Source organism: Vombatus ursinus, unplaced genomic scaffold (assembly GCF_900497805.2).
Source record: "Vombatus ursinus unplaced genomic scaffold, bare-nosed wombat genome assembly UNPS02011916.1, whole genome shotgun sequence".
NCBI classification, from domain to species: domain Eukaryota; kingdom Metazoa; phylum Chordata; class Mammalia; order Diprotodontia; family Vombatidae; genus Vombatus; species Vombatus ursinus.
In genome coordinates, this window is record NW_020951694.1 from 690,939 (window position 1) to 707,766 (window position 16,828).

General features: G+C 43.6%; 1 protein-coding gene and 1 long non-coding RNA gene across 10 annotated transcripts in view; one reads left to right on the plus strand and one right to left on the minus strand.

Annotated features, from left to right (window-relative positions):
- LOC114039329 (arachidonate 12-lipoxygenase, 12S-type-like) overlaps positions 1-16,828 on the plus strand; it is a 28,666-nt gene that overhangs the window by 10,754 nt on the left and 1,084 nt on the right. For 7 of the 9 annotated variants that reach the window (XM_027857025.1, XM_027857026.1, XM_027857028.1 and 4 more), the window contains 14 exons: positions 1,392-1,544; positions 3,329-3,539; positions 4,271-4,352; positions 4,509-4,631; positions 4,765-4,868; positions 5,158-5,318; positions 6,411-6,554; positions 6,873-7,082; positions 10,315-10,401; positions 11,332-11,501; positions 14,150-14,271; positions 14,979-15,079; positions 15,226-15,393; positions 15,511-15,804. In XM_027857025.1, coding sequence (XP_027712826.1) covers positions 1,392-1,544; positions 3,329-3,539; positions 4,271-4,352; positions 4,509-4,631; positions 4,765-4,868; positions 5,158-5,318; positions 6,411-6,554; positions 6,873-7,082; positions 10,315-10,401; positions 11,332-11,501; positions 14,150-14,271; positions 14,979-15,079; positions 15,226-15,393; positions 15,511-15,690 — 2,016 coding nt within the window. In that variant the 3' untranslated portion in view covers positions 15,691-15,804. Of the gene's footprint in view, positions 1-1,391; positions 1,545-3,328; positions 3,540-4,270; positions 4,353-4,508; positions 4,632-4,764; positions 4,869-5,157; positions 5,319-6,410; positions 6,555-6,872; positions 7,083-10,314; positions 10,402-11,331; positions 11,502-14,149; positions 14,272-14,978; positions 15,080-15,225; positions 15,394-15,510; positions 15,805-16,828 lie in introns of those variants that run through there. The other 2 variants (XR_003568661.1, XM_027857032.1) reach the window with 2 other exon arrangements.
- LOC114039330 lies at positions 1,457-15,890 on the minus strand. Its single transcript, XR_003568662.1, has 3 exons — positions 15,801-15,890; positions 15,469-15,597; positions 1,457-1,616 (listed from the first exon to the last, which is right to left on the minus strand). It is a non-coding gene; the product is annotated as an uncharacterized LOC114039330 (long non-coding RNA).

Here is a 16,828-nt window from a genome sequence, read left to right on the forward strand (position 1 = left end):
TGGTATCTTTTTAAGTATCTTTTTAAGCATACTTTTAAAGTATCTTTTTAAGTATACTTTTTAAGTATCTTTTGCCTTTTTGTAATTCCAGTGTTTAGTTTGGAATGAGATCTGGGCTCAACTCTGATGGTACTTTCCTGATCTTGGACACGCCCTCTCTCTGAGTCTGAGTTTACTCCACAAAAAGAGGAGAGACTGGCTGGACCAGTGCGATAGGGGAAGGGAACTACACCAGAAGGAAGCTTAAAGTTCCTTCTAAATCTAAGATGCTGTTAGGGAACTTCTTGCTAGTCTTTTGGGCTGCTATGCTCTTTCCATCTAGCTCAGGTTCCCCTAGAACTGCACAAAGAATGCTTTTCAAGCTCTGGGATGTTCGCTATGCCGAGCCATTTCAGGGAAGATTTGGACTCCCTGGAAAAAAGAGATCATAGAGAAGAATATTCAGTAAACCCTGGCCTATGAATACCTGCAGCAGCCAAGCCGAGTGGAGAACAGTCACCATCTGAGCCCGCCCCACCCTTTCCAACCACAATGTCCCAAGCTCACTAAACTTTAAGTTCTAGAGCTCTAGTCCATTCTCTAAGCCTTCTCGTTGCCCTCTTTTAAAAAGCCTTCATGTTGGAGGCAAGGGAAAGATAAAGCTTTTGATGCGCTGAAATAAATACTAGATTTCAGTCAGGACTACCAATCCTAATAGCCACTTAATAGCTGTGTGATTTTAGATAAGTTATTTAGGCTCTCTGGGCCTCAGTTGCCTCTTCTGTAAAATGGGGATACTACGACTTACGGGAGGATTGTGAGGAAAGCCTTTGGGAAAATAAAATTCTAGAAACTGAGAATTATGTTGTAAAACACAAGGTTATTAGCTGGAAAGGGACACAGAAATCATCATGTCCTACCCTGAAAATCATCTTAAAAAACAAAAATACCAAACATAACCAAAACTTAGAGAAGTCACTCAGTCAGACTAAAGCGGCTTGGGATTTGGGAAATTAGCGCTGGTTTTTATAAGAAGAAACTGAGTCTATTTTCTTTCTGGCATCCGTTGGATTGTCTATCAGCACCCCACATCCCCCCAAAACAAAAAGGGCAAGTTTCCTGTTCCTGATAACCAAGCCCTTTTATTTCCCATCCAGGCAGTTCTAATCACCTCAAAAAAAAAAACTCCAGACATTGCCCCCTCCCTGCCCATTTTCCATGGCAGGTTCAGGCCCGTCCCCCTGGGTGGGGAAAGTGGAAGCTCAAAGAGTCGGAGAAGGGTGGGGACTGTGTAGGTACACGGGCAAGTGTGGGAAGGGCTTCTTCATTAAAAGGCCGGACTGCGCTGAGGAGACTCACTGGATAGCAGTGGGCAGGGCTCTGAGCGACCTTCCCGTTACTCCTCTCAACAGCCACAGTCTCCAGACAAAATGGGTCGCTACCGGGTACGCGTGGCCACTGGGAGCTTCGCCTTTTCGGGGTCCAACAACCAAGTGCGGCTGTGGCTTGTCGGGCTGCGGGCAGAGGCGGAACTTGGGCTGAGGCTGCGGCTATCTCGGGGACAGGTCAGTGAGGTGGTGAGGATGTGAAGAGAAGGTCTGGGAACTGGATAGTCTGAGTGCCATGGACCCGGACAGCTGAGAAAAGATCAGGAAAGGGTTCTGGGCTGGGAATTTTTAGCTTACTGCCATGCTGATCCTAGATTCGAGGACCAGAAAACAACGAAGTTGGAGCATAAGGGACACCTCTCCTGTTCCTGACCAATGAACTTGAACAGGAAAAAACTTTGAAAGCGTATAATCATGAAGTATGTATGGCCTTCTGGGATGCCCAGGAGAGGCCATTTACCTTGGAGTCAAAAGGAACAGGGAAGGGACCTACAGAAACAATGTCGGACTTGGAGAGCCAGAGGATCTGGGTTAAGATGCTCCAACTCTACCTACCAAGAATCTAGTTTGTTCCTGGGTGGTCAAATCACTTCATTTTTCTAGGCATCAGTTTCCCTCTCTAAAATGAGGGTGACTGGCTACATACCAGGCAGGCTTGTTATAGAAGTTCTGAAAAACATTATGGAAATATGACATGTTCCTATTGCCCCCTTGCTGTTTGTTCTTCTCTTAGAATTTTAAAAATTATTTAGTAAAGAAAAAACAATTTTTCTCCCTCCCATTTCCCTCCCCACCCCAATGAAAAGAAAGAAAAATATGCATAGTCAAGCAAACCAATTCCTAAACTGGCCATGTCCAAAACACAGATCTTAATCTGCATCCTGAGTCCAACAAACATGAGTCCTCTGAAATGATGGTCAGAGTTTTTAAGTCTTTCAAAGTTATTTCTCTTTACAATGTTGCTACTGTATGATGTTCTGGTTCTACTCACTTTACTCTGCATCAGTCCATACAAGTCTTCCCAAGTTTCTCTGAATCTCCATCATTTTTTACAGCACATGTATTCCATTACATTCATATATCCCCAATGTCGATCTCTTTGATGACTGATCTCACTGCCTGTCCCCTGACCATTCTGAAAAGCTGTTCTCTGGGGGCTATCACTTTTAAATGTTGTGGAATTTATTGTTTATAAGATGTGTATGAGGTGTGTAACTCACAGAAGATGAGAAAGATCTTAGATGGTCTCCAGTCTAACTTTCCTGTCCTTTTTACCTCTTGAAATCCTACTCATCCATCAAGGCTCAGCTCCAATACATCCTTCACAGGCTTCCCAATCCCTGCCTCCCCCACTGAACTTGTGCTTTCCCCAGACTAACCACTTTTCATAAACTTATGTCACTTAAAGAAACATTTTAAAAGTTTTATTTAATTGTATTGATCTCAACTACTCAACCCAAGTATAATCCTATAGCATCCATAATGGTATGTAATAGGTACATAGAATATAAGAAATGAAAAGAACCTTAGAGATTTAATTGAATTGACCAAATAGTAAGTACCTACTATGAATTTACACTGTGATAATACAACTCCTTCACTTTAAAAATGAGACTGAGGTCCAAGCTCGTATATGTTGTAAGGGGCAATCTGGACCTGATTATCTCCAACAGTAACAGTGTGCATGAATTTGGTAAGCTCATTCCTCACATTCTTATCTAACAGTGACCCCCAGAGAAGAGACCTGCGAAACTTCTTTTCAATACAGAGGCAGAGTATCTTGAGGTCGATAGACTTAGGTTCAAATCTTACCATATTTATGACATTATTGGCAAGTCTCTTAACCCCTGAAGCTTCGGGTACCTCATTTTTAAAATCTATAAAAATACATGACTTTGTGAGCTATGATTACAGTTCACTATCTCATGATTCTCCTCCCCTCCCCTCCACCCACACCCCAGATGGAGGATTTTGAAGTTGATGTCTCAGAAGACCTGGGTCCCCTCCTGTTTGTGAAGCTTCGTAAAACCCACCTTCTGCTGAAGGATGCCTGGTTCTGCAACCACATAACTGTTTGGGTATTTCAGGAGAGCACGGAGGAGAAGGAGATAATGTTCCCCTGCTACCGCTGGGTACAAGGGGATGGCATTATCTGCCTGCCTGAGGCCACTGGTGAGAAGGGTGGATTCTGGGGCAGAGGACTTAAGGCTGGTAGGGAGCTTAGAGGTTGTCCAAATTATTGTCCTCATTGTAAAGAAAACTGAGGCTCATTAAAATAATTCGACTTGACAAAGGTGGGGTACAGTTGAAGTTAAAGTTAAGGAATAAAAGGGAGTTGTTGAGGAAAGGATCAGAAGGAAGGCAGAGGACATAAGGAAGGGAAGGCACAAGGAAGGCAAACTACAGCTAGGGGAAAGGAGGTCAGAAGTAGAAGAAGCTGGAGGAAAAGTTTATATGACAATTATAAGTTTAAGACTGGACATAAAGCAGTAGCTTTACCTGGGTGAGGCTGGGGACATGAGGAAGAGAATGTACAGTGTGTCATTCTAGGAAGTTAATAACAAAAACAGTTTAAAGGTTTCTGAGTAGAAAATGTGAAGAATGTGATTTTGGAGAACAAGAGGTATGGGAATAGGTGAGGGTTGGTAGGGACAGAAAACACACCATCTAGAACAAGGGAAGGGGTAAGATGGGGACAGGAGACTTGAGGTGAGGACACAGAAGACTGGGTAGCAGTTAAGAAGAGGGAAGGGGATGGGCTTGACGCAGAGGCAGAGAGGAAGAGAAAATGGGGATATGACTCAGGAAATTGGTGAGCTGGAGTCCAGGGGTAGGGAGCAGCTTGGAAGCACATACATGGAGATGGAGCAGGTAAGTGAGCCCTTGTTCCCATGCCTCCCCAGCTTGGATGATGAGAAATGAAGTCCAGGGCCTATTTCAGAAACATGGAGAAGAAGAGCTGGAGGAGAGAAGGACACTCTATCGGTGATATCCCTGACCCCGACCCCTCAGTAACTTAAACTCTGACTCCTGGGCCCTACCTTATTTACCCTGTGTCCCTTGACCCTTTAGTAGCCTCTAACCTCCACTGATCCTTGATTTTTAACCCTTCACTGACCTTCTGATTCCATGGACCTCCAGCTGGGCCACCTGGAAGGAAGGGCTACCTTTGTCAGTGGCTGCAGCATCAGAGAAAGACCTGCCTCTGGATGTGAGATTCCATGAGGGGAAGAAGATTGACTTTGAGGGGACACTGGCTGCAGGGTAGGAATGAGACCAGAGGCAAAACTAGGGACTGGGGTGGGAGTTCCAAGGCACAATGGCAGATATGGGGTTTCTGCGGGGGAGGAATTCCAACATCTAATTCCCAACTTAATTTCCTTACTCTTTATCCTAGAATGATGGATATTGCCCTTAAACGTCTGTACACCCTCCTGAACTCCTGGAAGAGCTTGGAAGATTTTGACCAAATCTTCTGGGGCAGCAAGAGTGCCCTGGCCAGTCAGTAACAGCCCCATAACCTTCCAAACCAGCCCCATTTTCTCCAATGACTCATCCATGACATTGTGTCTCCCCCTCCCCCATATCAATAATACCCAACTTACCTATCACTGCTGTCTTTCCACTGATCATCTTATCCAGAAATGGCCCTAAAGATGACTCACTTTAGGCCCCTTTCCCAAGGGTATCCTGGAAGTGTGAGGGTGGGGGGCTCAATGCTTGGGACCCTGAGGAGAGTCAGAGCACAGAGGCCCTTTGGGGTGCTATGATCTCTGCCCTCTGCTCCCAGAGAGGGTGCACCAGTCCTGGAAGGAGGATGATTTTTTTGGCTACCAGTTCCTCAATGGTGTCAACCCCACACTGCTGAGAAGGTCCACCTCACTCCCCACTCGACTCGTGATCCCCCCAGAATTAGAGGGTCTTCAGGTCCAGCTGGAAAGAAAGCTCCAGGTAACCCTCTCCTCTTTTTCTCCTCTCTTCTCCAATCCTTTCTTCTTCCTGGCCATCTTTCTGACAATATGGAATTAAAAAGGCTCCTAGGGATCAAATTAGGTCAGTTTCTCAATACATACAACATATTGTTCAAGGTTTAGGGAAAGGAATAGGGTAAAATTACATAAGGATAATTTGCTTTTTAAGAATGGAGAAACCGTAATTAAATCCTGGGAAAACAATGATCCATTACAAAAGTACAACTAGAAGAGCCAATGGCAGTAATTCATCCTTCATGCAGAACCTCATTTTGGGTTTCTTTGGATATGTAAAATACAAGAAAGAGGGCCATGAGAGCAAAATGAACTTACTGTTGTTCTGGCAAACGTGGAGTATAATAAGGTAAAAAAGACAGAAAAAGAGGAAATAGATGGAGACAGGAACAGATTAACAAATGAAGACTCTCCATATGGATCTTAGTACACAGAGAGAAGGAGACGGAAGGGAGTCAAGAGAGAAAATGAGAAAATTTCCTGGAGCAGTTGGGAGGGGAAGGCTTGGGAATTTGGAAGGGTTGAGAGGAAGATTGAGAGCAGGGAAAAGAAATTTAGGGGAAGAAGAAAACTAGTTTGGAAGTGGAAAAAGAAGAGGGGAGATGGTAGAAGGCTTGTTTGAGGAGGGACAGGATTGTTCCAGAGAGAGAGAACAAACAGTTTGGGAGTTTAGACTGGGTATGGGAAATTAGAAGAAAGAGGGTCATGACCATCCAAACAAAGAGGCCTTCAATCTGTTTCAATATAATGTAAATGGAAAGGGCTCTGGAGTCTGAAGGCTTGGTTCCTAACCCCTGCTTTGCTTTAGTAGCTGTGTGACCCTGGGCAAGTCATTTTACTTCTCTGGGCCTCAGTTTCCTCCACTGTAAAATGAGGGGGCTGAATTAGATGACCTCCAAGGTGCCTTCCAGGTTTCATATTCTGTGGGTCTAGGTCTAGTTAAGAATCTGGACTTCTCTTTCAGTCCTTTATGCTGATCCTCTGACTGTCCCTGGTATTAAAATTGTTGTTCCACATTAAGCTTTGAACCTTGACCTCAGACTAACATATCCCCCAGGAGGGTTGTCTGTTTGAAGCTGACTTTTCCCTGCTGGCTGGAGTCCAGGCCAATGTGATCCAGGGAGAGAGGCAACATCTGGCTGCCCCCCTGGTCATGTTAAAGATGGAGCCTGATGGGAAGCTGCTGCCCATGGCCATCCAGGTGAGGGAACCCAGGCATCCTTCTACCCAGCTCCCTTATTCATCCTTCCTCCACCCCATTGCCTCCCCACCAACTCATTTCCTGGGACAAAGACCTCCGACTCTCTGCTCTGCCTCACCAGCCCTTCTTCCTTTCAAAGACCCAGGGATCTAATGACCTGCCCATGCAGTTCAGTAAAAAGAGCAGTGACCAGAACAGAGGCCCTGGGTTCACATTTACTGCCTGGCTGATGTTGCTCATGTCATTCAGCCTTCCCTGGGCCTCTGAGGCCCCTTCCAATTCTAGGTCTATGATTGTATTGATCCTTCTGTCCTCCAGCTCCAGCCTCCCTGCTCTGGCTCTCCAGACCCACCACTCTTCCTGCCCTCAGATCCCTCCCTCACTTGGCTCCTGGCCAAGGCCTGGGTCAGAAATTCTGACTTCCAGCTGCATGAGCTGCAAGCACATCTGCTGAAGACCCATTTGGTGGCTGAGGTGTTTGCTGTAGCCACCATGAGGTGCCTCCCAGGGATGCACCCCATCTTCAAGGTACTCACCTTATCTTACAGCTACCCTTCACATCCTACCCCTGTGAACCTAAGGGAAAAGACTGCCAAATCCAATTAGAGGGTAACATTCAGGAACAGTTTCTTTACACCAATTAAGCATTATGTGTTTCATTGACAGCAAAGAATCCTGGGAGGTAGCTTTAGTACAGCTAAAAGAACAAGTCATTTTCCTTCTCTGGGCCTTAACTTCCTCCTCTGTGAAATGAAATGGAACTAATGATGTCTCAAGTTCTTTCTACTTCTTATTTTTTAAGGTTTTAGACTGTAGTAATGCAGATACTCAGTGTGTACTAAGCACTTATTGTGTGCCTGGCATTGATAAAATCTTTGAAGGATTAAGAAAGTATGTGGCCTCTGCCTTCATGAGGAATATAAACCTGTAACACAATGTGTAATGAATTAGGTGCTTGCTCTTTCTTTTTCATTCTTTTGGGTATGTTTTACAGTGTCTTGATTTCTCATAAAGTCACTAGCTTCCAATTGCTCTATTCTAATTTTTAAGGAAGTATTTTCCTCAGTAAGCTTTTGGACTTCCTTTTCCAATTGGCCAATTTTGCTTTTTAGGGCATTCTTCTCCTCATTGGTTTTTTGGACCTCTTTTGCCATTTGGGTTAGGCTATTTTTTAAGGTGTTATTTTCTTCAGTATTTTTTTGGGTCTTTAGCAAGCTGTTGACTTGTTTTTCATGATTTCTTGCATCACTCTCAGTTTTCCCTCTACTTCTCTTACTTCTCAAAATCCCTTTTGAGCTCTTCCAAGGCCTGGGACTGATTAATATTCTTCTTGGAGGCTTTGGATGTAGGAGCTTTGGCTTCATTGTCTTCTTCTGGTTGTATGTTTTGATCTTCTTTGTCACCAAAGTAAGATAATACAGTCTGATTCTTTTTGCACTGCTTACTCATGATCCCGGCCAATTACTTGAGTTTTAAACTCTTTGTTAAGGTAGAAGTCTGCTTCCAATGTGGAGAATGTACTGTCCCAAGCTTGGGGGTTTGTACAGCTGTTTTCAGAGATACTTCTAAGGACCCGAAAATTTTCAGTTCTTCCAAGGTGCTATGATAAGGGGCGCGGTGTTTTCTCTCCACTGCCACAACAAGCTTCACCACACCAGCGTTCCTCCTCGCCCCAGGTCCACCCCTCAGAACTGTGACCCAGATCCAAGCACTGGGAAAGCAAGAGATTCCTGCCTCAGCACTGGCAAAGAGATCCCTGCAATCCGCCTCTGATCAGCCACTCGATTCCCCCTCAGTCGGTGGGCCAGAAGCTCAAGAAATAGCCATGGCCCCAAGCCATGCTTGAGAATTGCGGCTGAGACCTAGCTCCTCGCTCACCTCGGTCACAGACTTTTCCCACTGACCTTCTAAGTTGTCTTTGGCATTCGTGGGTTGACAAGTCTCGATGTGGCCTTCACACCCACATCTCACTGTGCTCCTCTCCCTGCCCAGTGCGATATACCTTTCCGATCAACCATCCAGGCTGTCTTTGGCTGGAAATTTGTTTCACTCTGTCTTTCTGTGGGTTCTGCTGCTTTAGAATTTGTTTAGAGCCATTTTTTATAGGTATTTGGAGGGGGTTGGGGGAGAACTCAAGCAAGTCACTGCTTTCCCTCTGCCATCTTGGCTTCGCCCCTTCTTGCTCTTTCTTTTTAACAGCTTCTGCACACTCTCCCTCTCATTCCCTATCACATTCCTTCTCCTCTGTCCCTTGGCTCCCCACCCCTCCACTTTTTTCTTTTGTCTTCCTCCATCTCTTTCACTTGCTTTTCTTTTCTTTTTTCACTTCTAATAGAGACAGGAACAAACATGGCATAGGTGGGGAAAAATTTGTGGACCAGGCTACCTGAATTGGAGAATTTGTGCAGGGCAGAAGTGAGGGGCTCTTAATGTATTTGGGGACCAGATTTGTGGAGAACTTTGGACTTAATCCTGGATGAAATTAATATTTTAAGAAGATTAATCTGGAGGCAGCTAGGTGGTGCAGTGGATACAGCACTGGCCCTGAAGTTAGGAGGACCTGAGTTCAAATCCGGCCTCAGACCAAACACTTGACACTTACTAGCTGTGTGACCCTGGGCAAGTCACTTAACCCCAACTGCCTTAAAAAAAAAACGAACAAAAAAAGAAGATTAATCTGCATAGTGTGGCGTGGAGAGAGAATGGAGACAATGACCACAATTAGGTGGTCAGGAATAGTACAGGAATCGGGTGACAGTGAAAAGGGAGGAGAGGATTTGGGACATTACAAAGGAAAGTTCAACAGGGCTGGGTGATTACAGATGGAGAACAAGGGAGAGTAAACAGTCAGGGATGACTGAGATTTTGAGCTTGAGTGAATGACAGAAACTGAAGAGTTGGTGTGAACAGAGACAAAATTTGGGGGACATATGATGTTCATGGCTTTAAACAAGTTAACTTGGAACTCACTGTGTGACATTCAAGAATAGAGAGACATTTGGTACCTAGAAATGGTACCAAATAGCAGTGGAGACCCAGTGAAAGGTCCAGGCTGAAAATATAGATTTATGTAACACTTGAGTGATTGACAAAGCCATGAAAATAGGACCTGGAGAGGATGACAGAACCTTAGATTGGGGTAAGGAAAAAGAAGAGCCATTAATGGAAGGTAACAAAGAAAAGGATTATGGATATAGATAGTAAACAATTACTCAAAGACGTAAAAAAAAAAAAAAACTTCCAAGAAGATGTGGAGAAAATGAGATTAAAGACTTTGAGCTGATCAGAAGGGAGTATGCAAATGAACTTGGAATCCTAAATTTCCTCAAAAATACATATCAGGTGACTCTCTTGTTCAAGACACTACAATGAATGACTCCTACTCCCCATCATAGTATCCTATAATTTGGCCCCACATACAAACCCTTTCCTCCAATCACTTTGGTCTTCCCAAAATATGATATGCTCAGTCTCACTTTCATATCTTTACTGATGTTTTTCTTCTTTTGTTCCTATAAAACAACCAACCTCAAATGTCCTACTCTTCCTTCTCATCCAAGTTTCTTGTCCGTGAAAGAATCTCAAGGTCATCATTTTTATCTTTTTGTCCCTGGATCTGATCTCATTCCATACCAACCATGTAATCTGTTCACACACTTTACAATGCTCCTTGATTGCAGCACCATTCTGGCTCAGGGTCTGTTGTCCTGTCGGACAGAAGCTTTCCCCTTTCTTATTTCCACCTGTCCTTTTCCAACAGCTCCTGATACCTCACCTCCGCTACACACTAGAGATTAACACTCGTGCCCGAACCAAGCTCATCTCTGATGGGGGAATTTTTGATCAGGTATGAAGGGGTAGGATTCAGGAGTTAGAAAAATGTGGGGGAGTCAGGGAAGAATATGCTCCCCCCCCCAGGTCCTCTCTTTTTTAATCTTTAGGAACCCATGAAGATTTCCCCCTCCCACAATCTCAAATCAATGACCTGTTTCTATCTTATTTTTAATCCAATTAAACATTTATTAAGCACCTAGTATGCACAAGGCACTATGACTATACAGATAAAACCAGACATAATCTATCCTCCATGAGCTTACAAAATGGTAGAAGAGAAGAAATATACACAAATAATTACAAATTAGAAGATGATTTAAGTACAGACAAAGGGTCAAACAATGTAAGATTCAATGAAGGAGATCATATCCACCTGGGTATGTCAAGGAAGGTAGCACCTGAGCTGGACCTCAAAGGAAAAGAAAGATTTCAATAGTTGGATGTTGGGAGGATTGTATTCCACACATGGGAACACTGTGCCAGTTTAGCTCGAACATACATACAGTGTATGAAGAGAAAGTAATGTGAAATAAAGTGAGAAAGGTAGGATGGAGCCAGATTAGGGAGGGCCTTAAATGCTAGGCTGAAGAATTTGTTATTTTATTCTGCAATCATAGGGAGCCACTTAAGATTGGGGGCAAAGCAATGACAACATTAAATCTGTGTATTATCTCGAGTATTCTGGCAGTACTGGAAGATGACCTAGAAAAGAAGAGTCTGGAGGCCAGGAGAGCTGTTAGAAGGTTATTTCAACAGTGCAGGCCAGAAGTAACAAGGGACATTACTAAAGTGTACCTTAATGGTCTGACAATTGAATGGATATGAGAATGAGGGAAAAGTAAAAAATGACCTGACCTCCTAAATTCCTCCCATCCTCCTTTCTAATTTTTAAATTTGGCTCTCCACTTCCATCCCATCCTAACTTTCCATTCAACCAACACAGGTGGTGAACACTGGTGGAGGAGGTCACCTGGATGTCCTCCGAAGGGCAACAGCTTGTCTGACCTATAGATCCCTCTGCCCTCCTTATGACCTGGCTGACCGAGGGCTTCTGGGGATTCCGTCAGCTCTCTATGCTCATGATGCCCTGCGGCTCTGGGACATTATCTCCCGGTGAGGAGGGATGGATTGTGAAAGGGGAAACACGGTCCAAGGGATTCCAATAGTGAAGGGGCAGGTGAGGACTGGGAATTAAACAATCTAGACTAGCTAAACAAGATGGCCAAGCCTGAAAGGATATATGAAAGAATCATGAGATGGTAGCCAGGACATGAGAAAAAGAAAGTCATTGAAGGGGTTGGAGCTGTTTGCATCATCTCTGATTTTGGAGGAAAAATCATAGTTCACATTTACATGGCATATTATAGTTTCAAATCACTTTCTCCGCAACTACTTGTGAAGTAGGTAGTGCAGGCACTATAATTACAAATGGTGAATGGTATGTACATTTTATTACAGGTGAGGAAATTGAGAAATATTTACTTGTCCTTAATCACACAATGATGAGAAATAGTCAGGGCCTATGGAAAAAAAACTTCAAATTAAAATAAAGTTGTCTAGGTAAACCTTCCATCTAAATTGAAAGAGAAAGACATAGAGAAAGATGGGAGGAGAAGGAGAGAGGGGAGGGAGAGAGAAAGAGGGAGAGAGACAGAGAGAGAAGCAGCTACAACATAGGAGGAAGAATACCAATAGAGATGCACAATAATTCACAGAAGAGAGAATCCTAAAACAACAAACATAAATCCCTCAAACACATGAAACAAATGCACAAAGGTTGAATAATAAGCAAGATGCAAACTGGCACCAATGAGCTTTAGTAAGTATGATTCATGACAAGAACACTGCCATGGAAAGTTATACCTTATTCAAATGGAAAAGGATAACAGGGGGCAAAAAATAAAAAAATGTTATGTGTTAATCTCCAGCTTCAGTTAGGACACTATGGTACTTCAGGTTTGGGGCTTGAGATGAGACACTCATACTCCATTTACCTCTTGACAAAAGGAAGTTCACTCAATTAGAGCACAGATATGATTTGCAAAGCAAACCTAGTTCCAAAGCTCCCCTCACCTCCATATTAGGTACCATGGTGCACATGGTCAGAAGATCTTTCCTCACAGGGCACTCAGAAGTACACCAAACCTAAAGAGGATTGATTAGTCATGGGCTGGACTTTTATATCTTAGGCCACTGGTCTTCCTAATTCTTGTGACCGTGCAACCATTTCAGTAAAAAAAAAAATTTTAGCATGCACCTCCAATAGAGCTATATCTATACTTATTTATGTGTATATTAGTACTGTATGATGCTGTACTAACAAGTATGTAAACTGTAAAAGATACAAAAGTATAAATAAAAAATATGAGATAAAGAAGAAATAATATTTGAATCAAAAAGGAGTGGCTTGAGTTTACTTCGTGAAGCAAGAGAATAGTGTTTAGAGCTGTGTACAGGATGGACTGGAGAGAGGAGACACTTGAGGCAAACAAACCAATTAAGAGGCTGTGGCAATAGTCCTGGCAAGAGGCGATAAAGGCAGATAGAGTGATAAAGAGTGTTGGCTGTGTGAGAAAAAGAATTATGCAAGAGATGTTATGGAAGCAGATATGACAGGATTTGGCAGCTTCCTGGATACATGGGGTTCGGAAGAGAGAGCAGAGTCCAAGGATAGCACCTAGGCTGCAAACCTGGCTGATTGGAAGAGCAAATTTCAAAAGCTTCAGAGAAAGTACAGAATAAGATCCCATGACCTAAAACTCTATAATCAAAGCTAGCCTAGGAAGGAAGGGAAGCTCTCAAAAATGAACATCTGAGGAAGGAAACAGAAACAATGCCAATGAGGAAAAAAGAGAATCATTTAAAGAGACTAACACCTCTTTTGCCAACTTCGCCTTAATTGGAGATGAACACAAAAGTGTAGAACAATCCTATAAAAACAGTGTCAAGAACAGAATGACATGACTCATAATGAATGTTAAGGACAACAAAAGGCTTTCTAAGTTATGTTTGGGCAAAAAAGGAGAGACAGGGCTACTGCTCTGATAGATGGCATGATGATGGAGTGAAAGCAAAAGTACAAAACTGTTTTCCTGGCCAAGAAGAACAATCTTTGGATTGGAAAGAAGAGAAGAAAAATGGTGAAAAAGAAAAAAAACCAACGACAGGTAAAAAGAGAGTAGAAGACCCAACTCCTTTGGAAAAGTTCAAAATAGTCCAAATCAATCTCACTGCTAAACTAATGTTAGTGATGTATGAAAGGTCTGGAGAATGGTCAGGGGAGAGATGCTGCAGGACTGCAGAAAGACAAAAGTCCCAACTGTCCAAAGAGGGAAGAGAAGGAAGAAGACTTGAGGGGAATGGATTAGCTTTCAATCACTTAAAGGACCAGCACGTGAAGAGACACTAGATTTGTTCTGTGCCTCAAGCGGCAGCATTAGGAGCAAATGAGGAAAGTGGTACAGAAGGAAGCCCTACTTTCTTAGGTGTAAAGAGAAGCTACCTAACATACAGAGCTACCTAAAAGGTAATGAGATATCTCAAGAGGCAGCAGATTTTCCCTCATTGGTGATCTTCAAATGAAGGCAGAATCGCAACTTGTTGGTGATGATATGATATAGAAAGAATTTTCCATCCGTTTAGGGTGAAAAAGATGTTGCTTGAATTTCTTTCTAATTCTAATACTAAGATTCTCAGTGAAGCCCCAATGGTTCCCCTTCACTGCTTTTCCCTGACCTCCTTCCTTCTCTCTTGGGGAGCAGATACGTGCAAGGAATAGTCCATCTCTATTATTCGGAAGACAAGGTTGTACAGAGTGACCCTGAGCTACAGGCTTGGTGCCAAGAGATCACTGAGATTGGGCTGTGTGGGGCCCAGGAACGAGGTAAGATTTGACATCTCCCATACCGAAAAATCATCTCTCTTTCTTCTAAACCCTTCCTAGAGACCTTTCTAAAACCCTCTCTGAGCTCCACTACCTTTATGAAACTTTGCAAACCTAGGGACCACTTAAGATGATTTCAGACCCCAGTCCCCTTACATTTCCCTATATCCTGACTCCTTATCACAGGTATTTACAACCAACCCCAGCCCACAAACACAAGGCATCGATAACCACATAAGGCAGATGGCATCACATAGCAGCAAAGTTCTGTTGCCAGTAGATAGATCTTAGGATCTCCATCACCTCTACTCAAGGATTAAATTGACACATTTCTTCCATCAAAGACTAAGTTCCTCCTTCCTTACCTCTAATCCTCTGCATTCTGCAAGATAGTATCTTTTTCTCCTACCCCTATCTGCTGCTAGACTACTACATACGGTCCATGTGCAAATATAAACTTGTATCTAAACTTACAATGTAAGGACATTTTTTGTCAGAACACAAAGACTTGTTAGTGGAGGAAGTGAACTACACCTCTAAATCCCTCTAAAAGTGAAGAGAGAAATAAGACTTTTGATCACACAACTTCTAAGAGCCAAAATTTTCCTAAGTCCACACATCCCAGGACCTTGGCCACCCCATGGGGATACCAGCCCTTATTTCTCCCTGGGTCTTCTGTTTCTTCTACAAACTCTTCTTTTTTCCAGGGTTTCCTGTCTCTTTCCAGTCCCGTGCTGAGCTTTGCCACTTTGTTACCATGTGCATCTTCACATGCACAGCCCAACACTCAGGCATTAATCAAGGACAGGTAAAGTAATTTGCACATCTGAATTCCTGAGTGTGTGTGGGCCAAATACATTTCTTTATCGGGGGAAGGGTTTGGAGGAAGGGAACTGAACTATAGGCTCAGATTCCTCAGTCTCTGAGTGACTTCACACTCTCTCTCAACCACAGCTAGATTGGTATGCCTGGGTCCCTAATGCTCCATGCACTATGAGAAAGCCACCCCCAACCACAAAGGATGTAACATTAGAGATGGTGATGGCCACACTACCCAATGTCCATCAGGCCTGTCTCCAGATGACTATTGCATGGCACCTGGGTCGGTTCCAGCCAGACATGGTAAGAGCCAGGGCCAACAGAGGGAACAGGGCCCAGGGGTAAGGGTACAGAATTGGCAGCGAAGGGTCTACAGACCTGAAGCTTGTGACTGTGAGATGACCTTCTTCTCTGTCTCAGGTACCCCTGGGTCATCACAAGGAGGAATACTTCGCAGGACCTGGGCACAAGGCTGTGCTGAACCGTTTCCAGGAAGATTTAAATACTCTAGAAAGGGAGATTGTGGCTCGTAACAAAGGCCTGGACCTGCCCTATTACTACCTTCAGCCAAGCAGGATAGAGAACAGTATTACCATCTAAGCCCAACATCTGGCTGACCACCACTCTGATTGGGTTGGAAAAGCCCCCCTTTTACAAAAATAAGGTACAAAAGTCACAAACTTGAGGCTCTATCCCCACATCTGACCTACCTCACTTTCTCAACCCCTTACTGAGGAGGGGTCTTTCTTCTTCTGGTATAAAGCATGCTTAATATCACACTCCAAGGGTCATGGGTCATTAGTTCACATTCAGCTCCTTGGCAACACTCCTCTCCCACTTTCCACACATGCTTCTCATTCTTTGTTATGGGTGTTCCTGGAAAGAAACGATCTTCCCGGGGCAGCTAGGTGGTGCAGTAAATAGAGCACCAGCCCTGGAGTCAGGAGGACCTAAATTCAAATCTGGCCTCAGACACATGATACTCGCTAGCTGTGTGACTCTGGGCAAGTCACTTAACCCCGATTGCCTCTGGGGGATGGGGGGTGGAAGAAATGATCTTCCCTTTGACTCTCCTCCTGGGGCAGGCAGCCCTCCCATATCATTCTGCCCAAGAGATTTTCCCAAGAATGGGAAAGCTCCCAGTGTAACCACATACGAAGTTTCCAGTCCCCTTTTCCCAGCACTGAGAATCCCCCCAGCTATACCACCTCACTGCTTCTGTGTCCTTACACATCTCTCATCCTTTGCCACAATCTGCAATGAATAAAGAGACACATCTAAATACTATGTCTTCTCAACCTATGTTGCTTAGGGAACAAAATAATTGCAATGCTGGCATAAGGCCACAAACTAGTACTAACTTTCACTGTATCATCCAGTTGATATTCTAGGACATAGTCATCTTCCCTGGTTCAAAATATTAGAGTAGTTCTCTAAACAGCCTTTAAAGTCTGCCATCCATGAATATAACTAAACCTCTTTTGAAGCTGTTTCCATTATCCTTCTGTACCACCACTAAGGATAATTGATTTTATGCCCTTCTTTTTGTTATAAATTTGTCTCTTTCAAGCTTTAGGGGGAAACCTTGTAGTTCTAGTATACCATAATTCACAGACTTCAGTCAGATCCTGTCTTCTTTCCAGAATGAGTAACAGCTTACTTCTAAAACATTTTAAAATCATTCATAACATCCTATGTGCATTATCTTGTGATCTTCAAAAGCCTGAGGCAAACAAAA